At 44.8% G+C, this 21,341-nt stretch overlaps 1 protein-coding gene across 8 annotated transcripts in view; it reads right to left on the bottom strand.

Annotated features, from left to right (window-relative positions):
• Positions 1–7,983: 7,983 nt before the first annotated feature.
• The window catches only part of TMCC1 (transmembrane and coiled-coil domain family 1), a 196,148-nt gene continuing 182,790 nt past the window's right edge, over positions 7,984–21,341 (bottom strand). For all 8 annotated transcript variants that reach the window (XM_077820936.1, XM_077820929.1, XM_077820930.1 and 5 more), the window contains 2 exons: positions 15,569–15,704; positions 7,984–12,232 (listed from right to left, as the gene is read on the bottom strand). In XM_077820936.1, the coding sequence (XP_077677062.1) occupies positions 11,918–12,232; positions 15,569–15,704 (451 nt within the window). In that variant the 3' untranslated portion in view covers positions 7,984–11,917. The remainder of the gene's footprint in view (positions 12,233–15,568; positions 15,705–21,341) is intronic.

Genomic DNA, 21,341 nt, shown 5'->3' on the forward strand with positions numbered 1-21,341 from the left:
ACCCGGATGTGTCATTACTTTCCTTCCCCTCCCTACCCCTGTGCCTTTCGGTCAGTTACCACAGCAGCTCTCTGTTCTTAAAGCTCTGGCCAAGGCCCAGGGTGCTTGGGCTCAGTTGGTGCCTATTTATGTCCCTTATCTCTAAGGCTCCTGAGCACTGTTCCAGCCAAACTCCAGCCTTATCTTTGGAAACAACCCTCTGCTTAGCCGAGCTGCCTTGGGATCATTCCCTGTCTTTCTGCAAGGCTCTTGGCAGCTCTTAGCAGGGGCGTCAAGGACTGTGTTGATGTTGAGTCCAACCTGTACCATAAGAGTGATTTTACTGAAGGTGTTTTCTCCATGCAATAACTTCCACAGCTCAGCAGGGTCACAGCTTCTGCTGTGTCTCCAAGAGCTAAAGAGTTTGATCCCAAATTTCCAGCTGGTATCTCTGCCATCTCTTACCCAAGTCTTTAGTGGTTATAGAATCATAGAATTGTAGGACTGGCAAGGACCTGGAGCGGTCTTCTGTTCCAGTCCCCTGCACTCAAGGCAGGACTAAATTATTGATTATTACTGATTACCAATTAATTACTAATTGAAGAGCAGGGGATAGTAGGGTTTAGTCCCAGAATCAGGTACAAAAGAATCAAGATTGTCAAGTTCAATCCTGGGTCGGTAACAGATGTGCACAATGAAGACACTCACCCTGAGGGCAAAGCAAACTATGAGCAATGTTATTAGGACAACTAGTCAAGACAGAAATGCTCCAAACCACATAAAAAGATCACAATCATGAAATGCTAGGTAATTGCTTGTACCATTCCTCACATCTACTCACAACCTTTCTTGGGGAGCTGGTGGTAACAGACAGAGGTCCTGTTCTGTCCCTAGCATGCCAACCAAGTCTGATGAGCCAGATCTCTCTTTACGTGGTGGCCTGGCCTATTACAGGGCCAAGGGCTGACCTGAATATTCCAACAAATGCCCAGCCTGCCTTGTCCAAATCTAACTTCACCCTTGTAATGTTGGGGTGTCCTTATCTTATAGGTTAGTATATTAATAATCTTAGCTTATCATATAAGTCAATTTGTTGCCAAAGCAAGTTTGTGGTTAAGCGTCTGCCAACGTTTCTATCCTAAAATACCCAAGCCAGTCCTGTGGTTACCTGGTACCATTGTGTACAGACTCCCCCGAGATTTCCCCCTAAGTACAGTGTTCCCAGTTCCCCAAAATTCAGGGTTACAGTTAGGCTACTTATGTGAGATAAAGTTCACAGGCCTCAAGGCCTTATGCTAGTTGCTTAAGCTGGTGCCTCACAGCATATAGGCCTGTAGGTTTCTTGTCTCACTGCTAAATAAAACGCTAAGCTAGCACCATGGGTTACAGCACCAGTTTCTATGATCTGACTGAGGGAGAGGTACAACTCAGGGGTATGTCCCATCCCTCTCTGAGCACTGGCAGGTCAGTCACCACCAGAGAGCGGCTGGTAGAGACCATAGGTAGAAAAATAGGCACCAGGCTTTTAATACCATTGGGATTCTTGGCCCTGATGAGAGTGTGAGGAAAACAAACATACAAGCAGCTATTTTGGTTAACCTTGTAAAACAAGGGTGGTCTAATGGTAAAGGCAAAAGACTGGGAGTCAGGAGAGTTAGACTGTCCTCCCAACTCTCCCAGTGACTTTCTGGGTGACCTTGGATATAGCCCTTCTTCTGTGTGTTGCTCAGTTTGCACAGCTGTTAAATCGGATAATACCACCCTATGGGAGGCTAGATTGATTCATGGCTGTAAAGTGCTTTGCAATCCTGATATCAAAGATTCTAGTGAACACGGCGTAGTCCTGTGCCTGGGGTATTGGGTCTGTGTTCTAGTCCCAGCTCTGCCACTGACCTATTGGATAGCCCTGGGCGAGTCACTGCTTCGCTCCGTGCCTCAGTTTCTCCACTTGAAAATAGGGGTATTCATCCTGACCCGCCTTTGAAAAACACTTTTGAGATTGGTGGGTGAAAAGTCCTACACAAAGTGAAGTTTTGCCATTTAAACCACAGGGGCAGCTCCTCCTAACTGGGGACAAGAGGCATTTGAGCAAGAGAGGGAAAAAAGTAGATGTTAGGGATAGACATTTGTTGTCTGTAGTCTGACCTCCCTGTATTTGGCTGGATCATTTGCTACATTATTCTGTGCAGACCTTTCTCATCTACAAACCAGGATTAAAAATGTGATACTCCACCCTGCCATGTAAGTGATCTGCCCCCCCCCACACACACACACATGTGGGCCAGCAATGGCTGCATCCTTCACTGAGAGCACTTGATCCTTGGGTAGGGGGTGCCCCATGCTAAGCAGTTAGATGCTGCCAGCCAATTCAGGAGGAATGTCGATGTCCTTCAAAGGCTAGTCCTTGGCCAGGACTGGCTATGACACATGGGGAAGGAAATGATAGAAGCCCAGCCATGGATGTAATTTAGAGCTCACCTGGACAAGGCACTAAGCCAACTGCTCATTGTCCTGAGCTTGGATGACCTAATAGGGCTTTATTTTCAGCTCTAATTCCCACCGGTCTCTGATGCAGTGAAAGTAATGGAAAAGCTGGGAGACAGTCTATATCCTGGGGGGGAGGTAGGGAGAAATTAGCCCTTGTCCCCCTGCAATGGTTAGCGCGGCTGGCCCAGGGTGACTGCTAGAGCGTGCAGGGGTCTGCCAGGTTTAAGAAGCAGGTGCTTTGAACACCAGGCCTGAAAAACAAGTCCTCAAATTCCGAGTGCAGAGAGCCGATCCGGTGGAGACCAGGGGAACGCACGCAGGGTTAACAGGAGCAGCAGAGGATAGACTTTGCTTTATAGTTGCACAGTGGGAGCCTCTGCCCATGAGTCACTAGAGGGCAGCATAGGCCAGGACTGAGAACAGAAAGGGAAGCGGGTCTCGTACAAACTGGCTGGGGTGGCAGGTTTGTAAAAATTTTGTTGGTGCCCAGAACACCCAGAACCCACCCCCGCAAACTTCCCCAGCACCTGCCTAAGGCTCTGGGAGGGAGTTTGGCTGGAGGAGGGGGTCTGGGTTGCAGGCTCTGGGATGGAGTTTGGGTAGAGGCTCTGGGCAGCGGCAGGGGATTGGGGTGCAGGAGGGGTGTGGGCTCTGAGAGGGAGTTTGGGTGCAGGAGGGGTGAGAGGTCAGGCTCTGGGAGGGAGTTTGGGTGCAGGGGGCATGAGGGGTGCAGGCTCTGGGCTGGGGAAAGGCATTGGGGTGCAGGGGCTGGGACAGGGGTGGGCAAACTTTTTGGTCCGAGGGCCACATCGAGGTTACGAAATTGTATGGAGGGCGGGGTAGGGCAGGCTGTGCCTCCCCAAACAGCCTGGCCCCTGCTCCCTATCCTTCCCCTTCTCGCCCGCTGACTGTCCCCCTCAAAACCACGGACCCATCCAACCCCCCCTGCTCCTTGTACCCTGACTGCCCCCTCCTGGGATCCCCACCCCAACCTCCTGACTGCCCCAACCCCTATCCACACCCATACCCCCTGAATCCCATGCCTATTCAACGCCCTCTGTTCCCTGTCCCCTGACCGTCCCCCCCAGAACCTCTGCCCCATCCAACCACCCCCTGCTCCCTGTCCCCTGACTGCCCCTCAGAACTCCCTGTCCCTTATCCAACTCCCGCTCACCCGCTCCCCATGCCGCTCAGAGCAGCGGGAGCTCACAGCCCCGCCGCCCGGCTGAAGCCAGCCACGCTGCTGCGCTTCATGGCAGGAGCTGCGGGCCAGAACCCTGGTGGTGTGGCGAGGTGAGGCTGCAGGGCAGGGGGGACAGCAGGGGAGGGGCCAGGGGCTAGCCTCCCCGGACAGGAGCTGAAGGGCTGGCCAGGATGGTCCTGCGGGCCGTAGTTTGCCCAGCTCTGCTCTGGGAGGTAGTTTGGGTGCTGGCTCTGGGCTGGGGCAGAGGGTGGGAATGGAAGAGGGGGTGAAAGGCGCAAGCTCTGGGAGGGAGTTTGGAGGTGAGAGAGGGTGCAGGGAGTGGAGGTGCAGAAAATTTGGGGGTCGGAGGGTGTGTGCAGAGAGGGGCTGTGGGTGCAAGCTCTGGAAGTGGATGGGGGGTTCGGTGCTTACCTGGAGCACCCCCCTCCGGCAACAGCTCCTAGGCAGGGAAGGCCGGGGGGTGTCTGTGCACTGCTGTCCCCAGGCACCGCCCCTGCAGGGGTGTTCAGGGAGGGGACAGTGTGCAGCAACACAGCCCCCGCCCCCACCTCCTCCGGGCTGCAAGGATGTGCCGGCAACGACGTGGAATGAGCCCGCAGGAAGCCGCCCAGCCCTGCTGCACTGCCAGGTGCTGGCAGGAGCTCCCGGGCTATTTTAAATCGCCTGGGGGCAGCAGGCGGGGCCAGGGGACATGCACAGGGTGGGTGGGCAGGCGGGAAACTTTGGTGTAGCCGGACCCCTGGGCCAGGAATATTCCTGGTGCCCTGGCACCATGGGCCCATAGAACTCGCCACCCATGAGAGGCTCAACTTAAATGTATACCCCAAATTAAAAAACATAGTAAGAGAAACAAAAAAGTGCCACATGGCTAAACAAAGTAAAAGAAGCAGTGAGAGGCAAAAAGGCATCCTTTAAGAAGTGGAAGTTAAATCCTAGTGAGGAAAATAAAAAGGAGCATAAACTCTGGCAAATGAAATGTAAAAATATAATTAGGAAGGCCAAAAAAGAATTTGAAGAACAGCTAGCCAAAGATTCAAAAAGCAATAGCAATGTTTTCAGATAGCCTGCTAAACAACCAGTAGGGCCACTGGGCGATCGAGATGCTAGAAGAGCACTCAAGGACAATAAGGCCATTGCAGAGAAACTAAATGAATTCTTTGCATCGGTCTTCACAGCTGAGATGTGAGGGAGATTGTGAAACCTGAACCATTGTTTTAGGTGACAAACCTGAGGAACTGTCCCAGATTGAGGTGTCATTAGAGGAGGTTTTGGAACAAATTGATAAACTAATCAGTAATAAGTCACCAGGACCAGATGGTATTCACCCAAGAGTGCTGAAGAAATTCAAATGTGAAATTGCAGAACTACTAACTGTGGTATGTAACCTATCATTTAATTCAGCTTTTGTACCAAATGACTGAAGGATCGCTAATGTGATACCAATTTTTAAAAAGGGCTCCAAAGGTGATCCTGGCAATTACAGCCCATAAGCCTGACTTCAGTACCGGGCAAACTGGTTGAAACTATAGCAAAGAACAAAATTGTCAGACATAGATGAACATAATGTGTTGGGGAAGAGTCAACATGGTTTTTGTAAAGGGAAATCGGGCCTCAGCAATCTACTAGAATTCTTTGAAAGGGTCAACAAACATGTGGACAAAGGGGATCCAGTAGATACAGTGTACTTAGATTTTCAGAAAGACTTTGACAAGGTCCCTCACCAAAGGCTCTTAAGCAAAGTAAGCTCTCATGGGATAAGAGGGATTGGTAACTTATGGATTGGTAACTTGTAAAAGATAGGAAACAAAGGGCAGGAATAAATGGTCAGTTTTCAGAATGGAGAGGTAAATGGTGTCCCCCAAGAGTCTGTATTGGGCCCAGTCCTATTCAACATATTGATAAATGATCTGGAAAAAGCGGTAAACAGTGAGGTGGCAAAATTTGCAGATGACACAAAATTGCTCAAGATAACTAAGTCCCAGACAGACTGCAAGAGCTACAAAAGGATCTTTCAAAACTGGGCGACTGGGCAACAAAATGGCAGATTAAATTCAGTGTTGAAAAATGCAAAGTAACACACATTGGAAAACATAATCCCAACTGTACATATAAAATGATGGGGTCTAAATTGGCGGTTACCACTCAAGAAAGATCTTGGAGTCATTGTGGATAGTTCTCTGAAAACATCCACTCAATGTGCAGCAGCAGTCAAAAAAGTGAACAGAATGTTGGGAATCATTAAGAAAGGGATAGATAGTAAGACAGAAGAAATCATATTGCCTCTATATAAATCCATGGTACGCCCACATCTTGAATGCTGTATGCAGATGTGGCCACCACATCTCAAAAAATAAATAAATATTGCAATTGGAAAAGGTTCAGAAAAGGGCAACAAAAATGATTAGCAGCATGGAACAGCTGCCAGATGTGGAGAGATTAATAAGACTGGGACTTTTCAGCTTGGAAAAGAGACAATTAAAGGGGGATATGACTGAGGTCTATAAAATAATGACTGGTGTGGAGAAAGTAAATAAGGAAGTGTTATTTCTCCTTCTCATAACACAAGAACTATGGGGTCACCAAATGAAATTAATAGGCACCAGGTATAAAACAAACAAAAGGAAGTATTTTTTCACACACTGCACAGTCAACCTGTGTAACTCCTTGCCTGAGGATGTTGTGAAGGTCAAGACTATAACAGGACTTAAAAAAGAACTAGATAAGTTCATGGAGGATAGGTGCATCAATGGCTATTAGCCAGGATGGACAGGGATGGTGTCCCTAGTCTGTTTTCCAGAAGCTTGGAATGGGCAATGGGATGAATCACTTGGTGATTACCTCTTCTGTTTATTTCCTCTTGGGCACCTGGTATTGGCCACTGTCGGAACACAGGATACTGGGCTTGATGGACTTTTGCTCTGACCTAGTATGGCCATTCATATGTTCTTATAGACCATCAGAAAGCATCCAGATGGTAATGACTCCTGGTCCCCTAACTAGGCTGGATTTAAAACCATTGACCTGAAGGGCCACCACCTACACCCTGCGCCATCCTGTCCCTCGCTTGTTTTCTGCTCTGGAGCTAATAGCAATAAGACTACTATGTTCTTAAGTAGCACCTTCCAGAGGAACCCAAAAGTAGTACAGGAATATTGAGCCTCACACCAACCCTATAATGCATTATGCCCATTTTACAGCTGGCCCAGGGTTCTAGCAGGAGAAGAAAAGGAATGAATATTTAATCTCTTTAACTATACTGAAATTAACACTGTGGCCCCATGAAGATGTGTGGGGAGTTAACATCCGGCAAACAGTTGCCTTTGCTTTCTGATCTCTAACTCATTCTGTGCCACTTGTCTGTTTCTCTAAGAATCCCAGAAAACTACCAGTCTCTTCCCCCTATTTAATGTTAGTGCCTCGATTTGCAGACAGTTGCTCTAGTGGATGGCTGCTTTTTTTTTTTTTAAATGGCTCAGTTTGCTGACTGTCACAAAGGGTACGATTCTCCCCTCCAATAATGCCAAACTTAGTGCACATGTCCATTCCCATGTGTGCAAGTACCAAGAGAGATTCTGGGCATTGAATTCCAGAGACTTGGAGGAACAGTTGAGTGATCAGAGTGCTAGCTTGGAACTTATGAGACCAGGTTTAATTCCTTGCTCTGCCAGAGTCTGTGACACCTTAGGCAAGTAATTCAGCCTCTCCGGGTACATGTACACTGCAGCTGGGAGTGAGCTCACGCTAGCACCCTAAAACACTAGTCTGAGCTGCAACACTAGGTTCAGGTGTTGCAGCTCAGACTCTCAAGCCTATGGAGTCAGAGGGGTTTTCGAGCCCAAGCTACATCATTTATATGACTATTTATAGCATGATCCCCACTAGCACAAGTCTGTCTATCCAGGCTAGGGGGCTCACTCTGAGCTGCAGTGTGGACATACCCTCTCTTCTTCAGTTCCCCAGCTGTAAAATGGGGATAATAATGGTACTTCCCTACTTCACCACAGTGTTGTGAGGATAAATACACTAAAGATAGTGGGGCATCCTACCACCGTAATGGGGTCCACATAAATACCTTAGATGGCTCAACAGAGGGAAATGGCCAAGACTTCATACACATTGCTTCTTGTTCTTCCTGTGTGACAGTCCAGTATGTCTCTGATTACAGGGTGGTGTCCAGTTAGGGGACTTCTGGAGCACTTGACTTGAATTCTATGTGGTTATGAAATGTCTCAGTGCATTACAATAGGCCCTCTCACCATTTCCCTGTCTTCAGTCACCCAGACTACCTTTGAAAACAACCAAAGCACACACCGTTAATAGCTGAGGTCTTTATTTAAAGTTTTTTATATACAGTAAAAGTGTCACAGATGAATCTGTGACGATCAGACAAGACATATGTAAATCTCTCTCAACAATTAGCAGCTTAAGATCTATAAACTACAGTGTTACGTTCACAAGTGTCATTTCTGTACTTTTCATCCCGTGCAAGTGAGATTTTCTGTTTTTATTTTTTTTACACTTAAACACACTTACAGCTAAGTCAATTGCCTACTACGATACCACCTGGCATACACAACACAGACACACGTAGGGCTTTTAACTCTTTAGCCACATTCAGAATTCACTTAAAACTGGCAAAGCCATCCAATCTCAACACAGATCCCTTCATAGCTTGGCTTCTTCTGTTATAATGCTGCTTTTTGTTTAATATTTTAAAAATGCATATTTTTCAAAGCTGAAAGACAGTCTCTCTCCTGGCCCAGTGCAACAATGTACAGAACTCACCATTTAATCAGATCAGATCTTAAGTATTCACTAGATTGGAATAAACCAATAAAGTAATTGCTGTGAACATGCTCAGCATAATTAAATTAATGAAGCTCAAGGGAAGGAGAATTTTGTAAACCTGTCTAAAAATAGGAACTTTTTTTTAAAAAACAGGAGACAGGAAATGGGGGAGCAGGTGAACTTCATTTGAACCATGGAATATCATTTAACAGTCACTTCTTTTTGAACTAATGCAGTACATTATATTCTTTCCTTCCTTATATGCACCTGTGATATGTACTAAACATATCTAAGCAATTCCAGAATTGTTTCAACTCCAAACATGAAATGTTCTGCAACTCAGAGATGGTCACACAAGTTTACACACAGAGGAAAGGATAATAAAAATCTCACAATCACACACACCCATGGCAGATACTGTCTTCTACAAGTCATCCAGGAATGCTTCACCTTAAAGAGAATGAACACAACCCACATACAAGGAAAAGGAGCTTTAAAGCTAGAGTCACATTTCCAACAACATAATAATTGTTAAACTATTAGAAGTCATCACAGAATTTCAGATTGAAGGGGGAGGAAATAAACCAAGTGTTCTGCTAATGAAAGGCAAAAACCCTCACGCTAGTCCTGTTAGAATATTAAAAAATAAAAATGGATGCAGCATCATATATGGCATTAACTGCAGACAACTTTTTGGAATGGAAAACTGTTGGAGAGAGAGACACAGACAGACAACATTGTCCAGGACCAAGTAAATGGCCTTCACAAAACAGTTTTGTGGTGAACGTTTCTATTAAGTCCATTACTTCTGGCAAATTGCTTCTTTGCTAAAGAAGATTAAACACATCATCATCGAGAGACTGTAACTGAAGGTAGGGTATCTAGCAGAAAACAGGCAAATACTTCCTTCAGACATTAACAGGATGTGGGTGTATGAGTGTAAAAATCAGTTGGCTTTTAATTCATTCCCAAGTTTGTTTATGTACTAAACCAACTGTATACTTTTATAGCGTGACCTAAACTATAAAGAGGTGCAAAGACTGGGCTTCAGAAATATTGAGGCAACAAAGCTCTCAGATCGTGTGTCAAGAGTTTATTACTCTGATCTCCCTACCTTTGTTTCTGTGGAAACCTAACAGGAACAGAGTATTTTTATATGGGTGGATGAAAATTATAGATCTAATTTAGTCAGACAAGGGCATTAAACCCCATCGAGTTTTGCCGTGGCTGGCAACTGTCATCTGTTAAGGGAATTGTTTATACATACATGCTCTCTATCTGCAACTTTTGTGGAAACAGAAATGATTATTTTTGGCTTGAGTCAGTTGCAACTGGCAACTTGTTTTTAACAAGGACAGTAGTGGATTAGTGCACAGTGACAAAGTGAGGTGTGCTGGAATTGTCACAGGGTACCTGAGTTTAAAGACAGAAGTGTGGCTATGAAGGTGACATGCTGAATCTCTGAAGGAGGAACAAGGATGGTTGAGCAGCAGAGAACTTTCTTCTCCTGGCTGGCAGTGATCAGAATATTAAGACCTTCGTCCCAGCAGAGAGGGAGATGCTAACTTAGATCTGGAGAATTTCCTGGGGTTTGGGGTAGGCACAATAGCATGAATTCCTATACTTGCTATTACATATCATTTTAAGTCACTTGGCCATAATTTGGTTTCTACATAGAACTTAGGCCAAGGGAGAAGGAGAACAAAGTCTGATTAAATACTGCAAATCAAGTGAAAGAGAATCCACGAATCTTATTTGTGCTACAAAGACTTTCACTGGAACTAAAAACTTTACTTTGTTCCAGTGGAAACAGATACTGAGCCAAATTTTTTTTTTAAAAATCCTTCAATATGAAAACTTGCCAGTAACAACAGATCACTGGGAAAAGATGTTGCTGTGACTTGAGTCATATTTGTAACTGACATGTTCTCTAGTGCTTTGACAACGGAACTGTATTAAGTCCTTGCCTTCACGGCTGCAGGAAAGGGGCTCTATGTGGCATGCTACCTGGATACACAGCATACATAAAGACAATGATCTTACCACAGTCTGATGGGATGACAACTTTGGTTTCAGTTATCAGAGGTGCATTTAAAAATAAATTATCAGGGATATTTATGAGGGGATCAGTCGTTTGAATGAACTATCCCTTTAATAGTTTTTCTCTCTTTAAGAATCTGTCTTTCCCCAAAAAGGGATGAGGAGAAATTCCTTGTTCTAAGGAAAACATTCTGAGGCCAGGTGGACAGATTTGGGAATGAGAAATCTAACACCCCATGCCTCCCTCACACCCACAAAAAGGATAGGAAAAAAAATGGCATGACAAAAATGTGTGGAGAAGGAGGAAGTTATTCATGATGCTGCATCTGCAAGCCCAGGAGGATAGTTAAACGGCATGGGAACAGCTATGCCTTCCTCAGACCAGTGTCAATAGAAACTACTTTCCACCCTCCTCAAAACTGTTTCAGGACAAAACTGCTCACACTTAATTATTCACGCAATTCTTCATTTAAAAAACATCACTTCTTTATTAAAGAGGAAAATAATGACCCTCCCAACCCCTTCCAAAAAACCCATAATAATAATAATAATAATAATAATAAAAAATCCTATTATAGAAACAATAAGGAAGCACTGAGAGTTTGAGTATTACACTCTTCAAGTATGCTGTTCGGATTTTTTTAAATCTGTGAATATACATATATAAAAAAACCTTAAAAGTGCGACCAAGGGCTTTTGCTTAAAGATAAATATTTAAAGGGCTACTTCAAAATACTGTAGTACGACTGTGCAGTTACTGTGTACAGCATGACGCTTCCACTTGGTATGCTTAGCAAGACTTAACAGGCCTTCTAGAAAATTATTGTATGTCAGGTCAGCACAAATGGCTGACACAGAAGCTGAGTTGGGGGGAGATCCATGCGTTGTTTTTTCTCTCATTAAGGAAAAAAACAAGCCACCCTGAATCCATACATTCGGACATGGAATGTGAGCAGGCTTCACAGTAAACATTAGCGTTACAGATTCGCTGTGGTACCATTGTACAAGGCTGTGCACACTAGCTTAATCTTTGCTATTTTTAAGCTAACCACGTTCTCCTCTTCCTAACAGGTTTAGTACTGTAGTTCAAGCCATAATTTAAATTGCCCATTGGTATGCTCCAAATTTTTATTTTATTCTTTTGTACACTTAAAGAATCTTAAGATTTGCATCCAAAGAGAACCATGCTACATAAAAATTATTCAGGATTCTTGCCAAAAAGAGTTCTTGAATAAAATCTAAAAAATACTATTGCAATGCATCTCGCAGAGAAAAATGTTATTCTAAATGTAAACAAATTCACTCGGACACTTTAAAATTTCAGCGGAAGAGTTGCTGACTAATCTTTGCTGCGCTCACTTGCCCGTGAGCGCCAGGGTGGGTGGGTCAGTGGGGTGAAGCAGCTGATTCCTTGTGCCATCATCTGGGGGGCGACAAGAATCGTTCCAAGTAGCCAGCGATGGCGTCCCAGTGCTTCCACATAAAGGCGATGAAAACCACCACAAATAAAGTGCTGAACGTCCTGTTGCGAGTTTTCATGAGGGGGACAACGCAGTTGGCCACGGTAGAGACAAAGACTAGGAGAACAGCCATGACGGCCAGAAGGATGTTGATGAATTTACCCAGTAGGTTTCTGGCAGTGGCATTTTCCAGCCCCTCCAGCTGCACCACTTGCTGCTGCTGCTGCTGAAGTTCCATCTTGGAGATCCTGGTCTGACAGGCTTCTAGCGCCTCCTGTTGGGAAGAATGGGACGGTTATGTTTTCAGTGTTTGCATGGTGAATCACAGGGGTACTTAAATACTTTAATTGGTGCCTACTGGAATGTAGTTACATTCTTTGGGTCCTGCTTACCCGCTGCAGGATATGAGTCACTCAAACTGATTTCATATCCTGCAGCAGGAGAAGAGGAACCTCATGCCATTTCTCATGATCTATATGACTCCCTCATTAAGTAGGAACTGCAGGTTGCAGCAAAATACCTGAGTCTGATCTCATTTACGAGTGTTCCTCCATTGACTGCAGTGGAGTTAATTCTTGATTTACTGTGGTTTTCATGTGTGTGACAGGTTGGGGGTCATATCTGTTTCCCCAAATTGATTTTGTGGAAAAAACCCACCATGTTTTATTTCAGCCTCCCTTTTGAGTGTTAACTTGTGTTTCACTGTATATTGTAACAGTTTTGTTAGACTGCATCATCCCTCTTGTGTCGGAGGAGCCTGGCATGTAGCTGTCTAACCCTGAATGAGAGGACCGTCAACAATTGAATAATCTTCCCATATTACGATGATGGAGGTTCTCCTCTGTTGACCGTTAATGAACCTGTGTAAGCAATCCCATAGAGGGTGGGAGAATGGAAAAAACTCACCAGAAGGACCATGAGGTGTTAGAAACTGGTTTTAAAAAGAGACCCACTCTGCCAGAACAAGTAAGGTTGGCCAGGAGGGATCTCGACCCCTGCAGGACACTGACCAAAATCGAAATGATATTCAGGAATGGCAAGGACACTGGATGGAGGGTCTTGGGTTCAGGTGTTTGTTACTCTTCCACAGATCTGTAAATCACATGTACCTCCTAATAGTTTAGCGTGTGGGTGTTTAAGAAGCTACTTTGCAAAGCCCGTCTGGTTTTTCCTGTAACCGTCACCTAGTTCCCAGAGTGCCTGTGTGGGCTGAGTCTAATACCCCAGCCTGGTGACTGCTCACCAGGGAAAATTCAGCCAGGGCTGTAACAGAGGCAAAAGTATTTTCCACCTCTTCAGTGCTATCAGACATTTTAGAGTCAAAACCAGATTCTGCTTAGAGGGATGAGAGATGGGAGCTTTTCAACCTTTTATTCCTCTGTTCTAATGCTGTTTGGGTCAGTAGTTACCATCTGACAGCATCCTATGTAAAATGAGCTTGTGGCACTCGTGTTATCTTTGTTGGCAAACTCAGAGACATGTAGGACTGAATGGGCTATGGAAACTGAATTATCCTGTCTTGTTCCTAGAGGTAATCCCTTCACGTAAGGGACTCTTGCATTACGTCTGCCTTTACTGTGCCGGTTTTGGAGTGAGAGGACTTCAACGTCCAGGGCTGTTAATCTAGCTCTGTAGCGGGGTGGTCACCCGCTCCTTCTCTGAAGGGCCTGAAATCAGCCCTAGGAGACGGCTGCTGCTAGGGAAAGCAGCAAGCCTCAGCTGATTGGGGAAACAGCCACCGCTGCGGCCACGCCCAATGCCCTTTATAAGAGGGCAGTGGGCCAGGAGGACACAGTCTTTCTTTCTAGATATTAAGAGGGAGGGGCCTGACTGCTGGGAGCTGAGCAGGGTACCTGAAGTAGAGGAGGGCTGGGAAAAGGCCAGAGGAGCTGGGGAGCTCTGGTCTGAGAAACCCCCAGGCTGCAGGCCTTGATGAAGGCCTAGGAAAAGGGTACTGGGGTTGCAGAGGGCAGCCCAAGGGTAGGCAGGAGCAGCAGGTCCAGACCCTCCTTGCCGATGATGAGTGGCAATTATACTGCAGTCCGCCCCAGGGATGGTGACTGGCAGTAGCCAAAGACTGAGGCGAGGTGGAGATAGAGGGTGGGGGTTTCACAGGGGTGGGAGGGAGGGAGGGAGAGAGACCCAGATCTGTGGGGGTACTGCTAGGGGGCAGCACCCTGACATGAAAGGGGCACCGGGGTCCAGGAGGGACTCGGGGCCCAGCGGCAAGTGGGACACCGGCCTGCAGAGGGTGCTCCGGAGGCTGGAAATGCTAATTCCCTGGACAACCAGCAGGTGGTGCTGCAGGGGTGAGTCTCGCCCCGCTACAAGCTCCTTTTACAAACACTTTCTAAAATATCTTCTCGGATTCTTCCTCCTTTTCCCCAGTTGGCCATCATTCTCACAATCCTGAGGAACCCCTCATTTGAACTGAGCAGCACTCAGAGATGATCCTTAATTGGCTTGGGGCTCACTTTTGAGCAATCTTATTTTCACTACGATAAATCTGAACTCAGGTATCCTACCTTGTGCTGCAGACTACAGAGCAACCATTAGGCCAGAGTCCAGGGAGAAACAAGTTCTACCTATCACTTTATTATTTTTAAAATGAGGTTTCAATACCCTATTACGAGAAGTTGTACATTTATTTCCCATTTAGCCAAATGAACCATCTCTCCCAACTGTGTCATGTCACCATCCTACCTAAATCTTGTGTGCTGAAGAATGCAGCACCGTCTAGTGGACTGAGCGCCAGGATTTCCTGAATTATAGTTTCTGTTCTGTCATTTCAGGCAAGTTACTTAACAGTTTCCTCATCTGAAAAATAGGACTAATATTCACCCCACTCACAGCAGCGTTGAGGATTAAGTCATGTTTGCAAAGTGCCTTATCAACATGGAAAATTTACATCAGAAATGATGAATCATGAAACGGAGGTTAAGACAAAGGCTACTGATGAATCCCACCTCATTTTATGCTTCCTGTCCTACTTTTTTCTCCTGCCTGGGTAAATCTGAGAGAGGTGTACAGCCGGATCTGTCTAGCACATCTAAAAGTGAAATCCTGATATTTGATAGGGTAAAGGCCATGGTACCACTGTCCCCAGACGTTTATTTATTTTAGCTTTATTCTAGAAAGGTCATTGTTACTTGTTACATTTCTCTGCTATTGCGTAAAACTCTGATATTGCTGTGGAGGTCAAACTTATCGAGGGCTTCCCAGAGGTTACATAATTTGAAAGCAATAGGCAAAACTGATTCAATCAATCCTGCAGTTGGGTCAACAAATGTAGCCCAAAGAAAATTACTGTGGCAGGTTCCTCTGAACATGGATACATGAACAGTCATACATATATAGTTGACAAATACACAATGGCTTCCCCTGCATCAGGGCTGTTAGAGAGAGAATTGTGAGAGCTAAAGGTAAATTAAGGTGCTCTTGAAAGCTCAAGGTACACAACTCTCCCATTCGCCTTTGTTATACTGCTATTAAAACACACACATAAGGAACCAAGAACATTTTGCAAAACTAGGGAAATAGCCATTGCTACTGTGTGCTTGAGTATTCTGAAGTGAAAGCAGGAACTTGCTAAGCCCAGCCTCTCACCAACCTGGATGTCTCGAGCTCGCTCATAGGACTGATAAGCTATTTTCTCTTCCATGCTGGCCAACTCCTGCTTTAGATTAAGGATCTCATTCTGGTGGAGCTCTGTCAGGTCATTTAGCTGCTCTTCTAGTCGTTCACATCTAGAAGTGAGAAACATAGGGGAGTTATTTTAGTGAGAACACAAAGGTAAAATTACACCAACAAGAATCAAGAGATGAGTAGTGGAGATTTTCCTTGAAAACCGGCATGGCTGATATTAAATTATTTGTGTTTTCCTTGCCTCTTCACTCTGTGGATCTCAGAGTGATTTCGGACAACAGACTATGCCTCCTCACTGTGAGATAGGTAGATCTTGCCCATGAAGTAGGCAAACAGCCCCATTTTAAAGAGAAAGAAACAGGCACAGAGAGATTAAATGACTTTCCCAAGGTTACAAAGGAAGTTAAGGACAGATGTGGAAACAGAATTCAGAATTCCTTATTCTCAGTCTTGTGTTTTAATCACCAATCATCCTCCATACAACATTAACACACAGTTCTCCCCCCCCCCCCCATACTCAGTGAAGCAATGTGGAGGGTAACAACTCAGTAATTAATAAGACTGAATAATAATGTCGAAGTCAGAGAATGTGACGGGCTTGTTTGGCATTACATCACTACATGTAAGGTCACATGGATGGATTTTTTTTCCCATTAGCTTCTGAGAGTGATTCCTTCTGACTGGCAAAATTACCATGTTCTATTATTTATGAGAAGAGCATGTAAATCACTAGCCTGTAGGCTCATTATTTAGATTTCCAGTGGCAAGTGGACTGCAAGTGATTCCCATTTGGGGGAAAAGGTTTGAAATGTGAGTTATTCCAAAGGTGAAAAAAGTCTCTCCTGTTAGCAAAACATGTAGTAATTGTTCAGCACTAACCCCACAAAGCAATTGTAACCTTTCAAATGTGAAGTATTTTGCATTTATATATAGCCCTTTCACTTGAAGATTTCAAAGTGCTTTACAAGCAATTAGGTTTCAATACCCCTGTGAATTGGGTTAAAATATTCACATACTTTCTGAACAGTAAACTGAAAAACAGAGAACAAGGACGCAAAAATCCTAAGTTATAGGCACTGTCCAGGCTGGCCTTTTTCCCCCTCTAAAGTTTCCCGCCATTACTGCCACTGGTTCAACTGCTTGAGTGGTAGCTATTGTGGGAACGCTCACAATGCAACATAAATCTTCTACTCTCCTTTTAAAGTTAATATTTGATGGTTCACTAACAAATAGTGGCTGACTGACTAACAGGCTTCTGGACCTGAGCTACCTTTAGCATTACATTGTTGCAATGAAAAGAACAAAACTCTGAAGATGTTTGATGCTTGTTATCTCAAATAGTGGGGCTTTACTTAAAGACTTGACTTTTAAAAATAGTTTGTAGTTGAAACACAGACAGCTTCGGCACGTGAGAGTCTCAAACAATGACAATCATACATGGTCAACCAGTTGGGATGCAAGAGCACATCACTGACTGATGCTGCTCATTCTGAAAAAAGTTCCCAGGGCATCTTCATTGTCAAGATACACCATTGGGAAAAACAACAAGAGCACCTTGTCAGGACTGGGGAATCAAAGAACATGAGAAGCAATGTAGAGATGGACTGGTGAAAAGTTTGGCCAGTTATTTATAATATAGCCGCTTGCTCCCACCCCACTTCCCTTTCCCAAAAATACTTAATTAAAAAATAGTCTGCCACCAGCCAAGCACTCAGGATCAAAATTAACATCCTCCCCCCGACTAACACAAATCAACACAAACCCCTAAGTGCAGCATAAATTAGGAGGAAAAGTATTCTGCATGTTGATACTTTAAATTTCAAGCTTTTCCAAAAGGTTTGTTAAACAAAAATGGATTTGAACTTTTACGAAAAATACAGTGATTATGTCTTTATAAGAGACAGACACACCATACAACAGTTGTTGCCAAGAATCTTAAATCCTGTTTTATTACAAACAACTGGATTTGGATAACTTCAGAATATATCTCAATCTAAAGGAAACATAAGGAAACCCTGCAAATCTGTAAACCTCAGGATTTGGGCTAACACAATTAGCAAAGAAGCTGGCATTGTGCTTCCTGGACCCTGAAATGAAGAGCTACTGGTTTATTCCGAAACAAAACGAACTTCATGTGACTCCTGCTTGCTAACTTAACAATGCTTTCCCCACTTACAGCAAGGAGCCATCCACAGCTTTTGCAGATTGATTTGTTCCCATACTCCAACTCAACAATTGTCCAATACACAGATTTTAGATATACTTATTGGGACTAACCTTACTCTGTTTATTTGATTTTCATTTCTTATTTTGTTTGTAACATCTATGAGTTTAAGAGTTGGGGGGTTTTAGTCTATCACATTGGAAAAGATGAAGAGTTGGTCTTATGACAAAAATGCAGGACTGGGAGCCAAAATTTATTTGAGAAAAGATAAAGAAGTTTAGATTTGGTGGTATTACAAAGTAAATGTCTTATTTTGTCCCTTGTAAAGTCATCTGTAAAGAGGGGCTAATATATATATGTGTGTGTATATATATATATATACACACACACACACACACACACATATATATACACCCACCCACACCATGTATGTGAGGGTGGTAACATCCATGTGATAATTTTCATTTATCAGACATCTGGCTGCCTCTTCTGTACTAATCCTCAATGGGCTATTTAACATTCCTAGCCCCTGAGCAGATTCTAAGAGCTGCCATTTCTTTTTACTCGCCAACCATAAAACTGAAAATCTGGCCCAGTAGTTCTAGAAGTCAAAGGTTACCCCAGCAAGCAGTCTTTTAAACAAACAAATGTAATTAGTATGAGGTCCAACCAGTTCTAACTATAAAAGAATCAATTAAAGCATTATATTGTAGCATTTTGGCTGATGGGTTTCTCATAGCAGGATCCTGCGAGAGCTAACTGTACTTTCCAGTGATGCTGGCTTAAACACTCACTGGTGTGAGGGAGCTGGACACATCCCAACTATATGACCTCATGATTTTGCTGTTTGCAAACAGGTTCCCCTAATGGGACAGGAACCATGAAAAAAAACCTCAGCAGGCACTTTATTTTGGGTTCTCTACAGAACGGAAAGTCCCTGCTTCTCTCAGTAAACAACTGCCACCTTTCAAAGGATGAGATAAGCAACAGGCTATTTTGGAGTTTGTTCCAGCTGAAAAAGACTGCAGAGGACAAGACCAGGATCTTCCTTGTTCGATGACTCAGTTCTAAGAGTGGGTGGTTAAACTGTCTGGGGCCATATCAGCTGGCCAATGGGCAGGTAGCACAGCCGTTCACATAGCCTTGGCAATACGTACACTGGGACAGCTGGAGCAACCTGCAGTTCAGGGGAAATAAAAAGACAGACACAGGAAGAACTGGAGAGACTGCACTAATACCACCCCACCCCAGGGCTAGTTAGCATAAGAGCTATACTGATAGTCAAGAGCTGAAAAGGGCAGGGAATCAGGCAGGTCACAGAAAACCTGTAGGGTAAGTACTGGCTGGTAAATAGAAACTAAGGCAACACAAAACAAAGGCCATCCACCTGCAAAAAAGGGTGGGGGTAAGGAGGACATTTAAGAAGACTGAGCTGGACACAGAAGTTTGATGGAAAAAGATTATGGCGCTTGTATCTTCCAATTGCCAGGACAGATAAAAACACTCAGCAAGTGGTTCTCCTAAAAAACAGTATGTTAGAAAATCTGCACTTTGTGCTAGTTTCTGAAAGGTTCCCCAGAAATAGCACACACCTGTTAGCTATTCATAGCTTTTAAGGCCAGGTATGATCAATACAAATCCCCAGCCTGACAAATTAAACCACAATCTGTGTCTCCATCTTCCCTGCAGGATTTCTCTTGAGGAAAAAGAGTGGACTACAGTCCAAATAGGACTAGAGTCAGGCATTCCAGAGTTCTAATCTGAGCGAGGACAGTGGCTTCCTCTATGGCCTTGGGAAAAGCATTTAGTTCCCTCTTCAGTTTTCTCCTCTCACAGAAGTGTTAGCTTCTGTCTTCCGGATGCTTTAAAAGATCTATTAAGTGGTAGGTTTTAATAATAAATTCAGTAGTCACAGTTACTACAATGAACTAATTTAGTTTGCTGTGATTTAGTCTTTCAGATCTTTCCAGATCAGACACTTCCCTGTGCAATTAACAACTTTTCATCTCTAAGTCTCCCCACTACCCTATTGTCCCCTGCATTCAGCTGAATGAGTATTTAGCTGGTTTCCTAATATGTATGGGGCTTTGTATGATATCTTGTTCTTACCGAACATTAGTGGGCAAGAGTTCCCCCTACCCCAAATTACAAGTAAACTTTGCTAAATGCCTCCAGGGCAGGACTAACTAGCTCAGCTGACAATATATTAAAGCCCGACCGCCTCCTATTGTATTAGTTCAGGCTGCCATTTTGCTTGTGCTGTAGTTTGTATGCAGCATTGTTACCTACTAAATATGGATGGCTAGTGCTACATGTTGTCCAACAAAATATTAAATTGAAACAAACAAGCAGAACCTCTCTTTATTATGGATTGGCAGATCAGATTCCACATCACTTTGCTAAGGGACTGTAGGATAATAAATAGGGCCCTACCAAATTCGTAGACATGAAAAATGCACCACAGACCATGAAATCTTGTCTGGTGTGTGCTTTTACCCTATACTATACAGATTTCACAGGGGAGACCAGTGTTTCTCAAATTGAGGGTCCTGACCTAAAAGAGAGTTATTTTAGGAGGGGTCACAGTATTACCATCCACATTTCTGCGCTGTCTTCAGAGCTGGGCAGCTGGAGAGCAGCGGCTATTGGCTGGGCGCTCAGCTCTGAAGGCAGTGCCTTGCCAGCAGGAGCGCAGACGTAAGGGTGGCAATACCATACCATGCCACGCCACCCTGACTTCTGCGCTGCTACCTTCAGAGCTAGGCGGTTGGAGAGCGGCAGCTGCTGACTGAGGGCCAAGCTCTCCCGGTACAGCGCAAAAATAAGGGTAGCAATACCATACCATGCCAGCCTTACTTCTGTGCGGCTGTTAGCGGTGGCGCTGACTTCAGAGCTGGGCTCCCTGCCGGCAGCTGCCACTCTCCAGCTGCCCAGGTGTGAAGTCAGTGCTGCCATCAGCAGCCACACAGAAGTAAAGGAAGCAGTTTCGCAAAAAACGCCCCCTCCCCCATCTCCTTTATGGGTCAAGACCCCTAAAGTTACAACACCATGAAATTTCTGATTTCAATAGCTGAAATCATGACATGAAATCATGAAATCTGGGCTGTGGAGCCTGGAGAGGCTGGCAGAGGACCTGCCTACAAAGCCATAGCAAGATGCTGCTGGGGAGGAGTCCTAGAACCTGAGGGGTAAGATCCAAAGTGTTCTGATGGGGAGACTGCTTGGTAGCTTTGGTAGGTGGAGCCTGTAACTGATGGAGAGGAGTGGGCTCCTTTTGGCACCCTCTTCTTTGTATCCGTGGCACTGGCTGAGGGAGGTGCTGCTGCAATAGCTGCCACTCCTACGGGTTGCTCCACTGAGGCCTTTGGAGTGCAGCCATGGTACCCACTACTTCCCCTCTGTGGCTTTCTCCACCTTTTCCTTCTAGGCTGATACTCTGTAGAGCAGGCGTCCCCAACGCGGTGCCCATGGGCGCAATGGCGCCTGCTGGGGCAGTTGTGTGCGCCTGCCGGACACTGCGCCGCCAAACTGCTGGAGAACTGCCCACTGAAATGCCGCCGAGAAGCACTGCCAT

This window comes from Eretmochelys imbricata, chromosome 7 (genome assembly GCF_965152235.1).
Source record: "Eretmochelys imbricata isolate rEreImb1 chromosome 7, rEreImb1.hap1, whole genome shotgun sequence".
NCBI lineage: Eukaryota > Metazoa > Chordata > Testudines > Cheloniidae > Eretmochelys > Eretmochelys imbricata.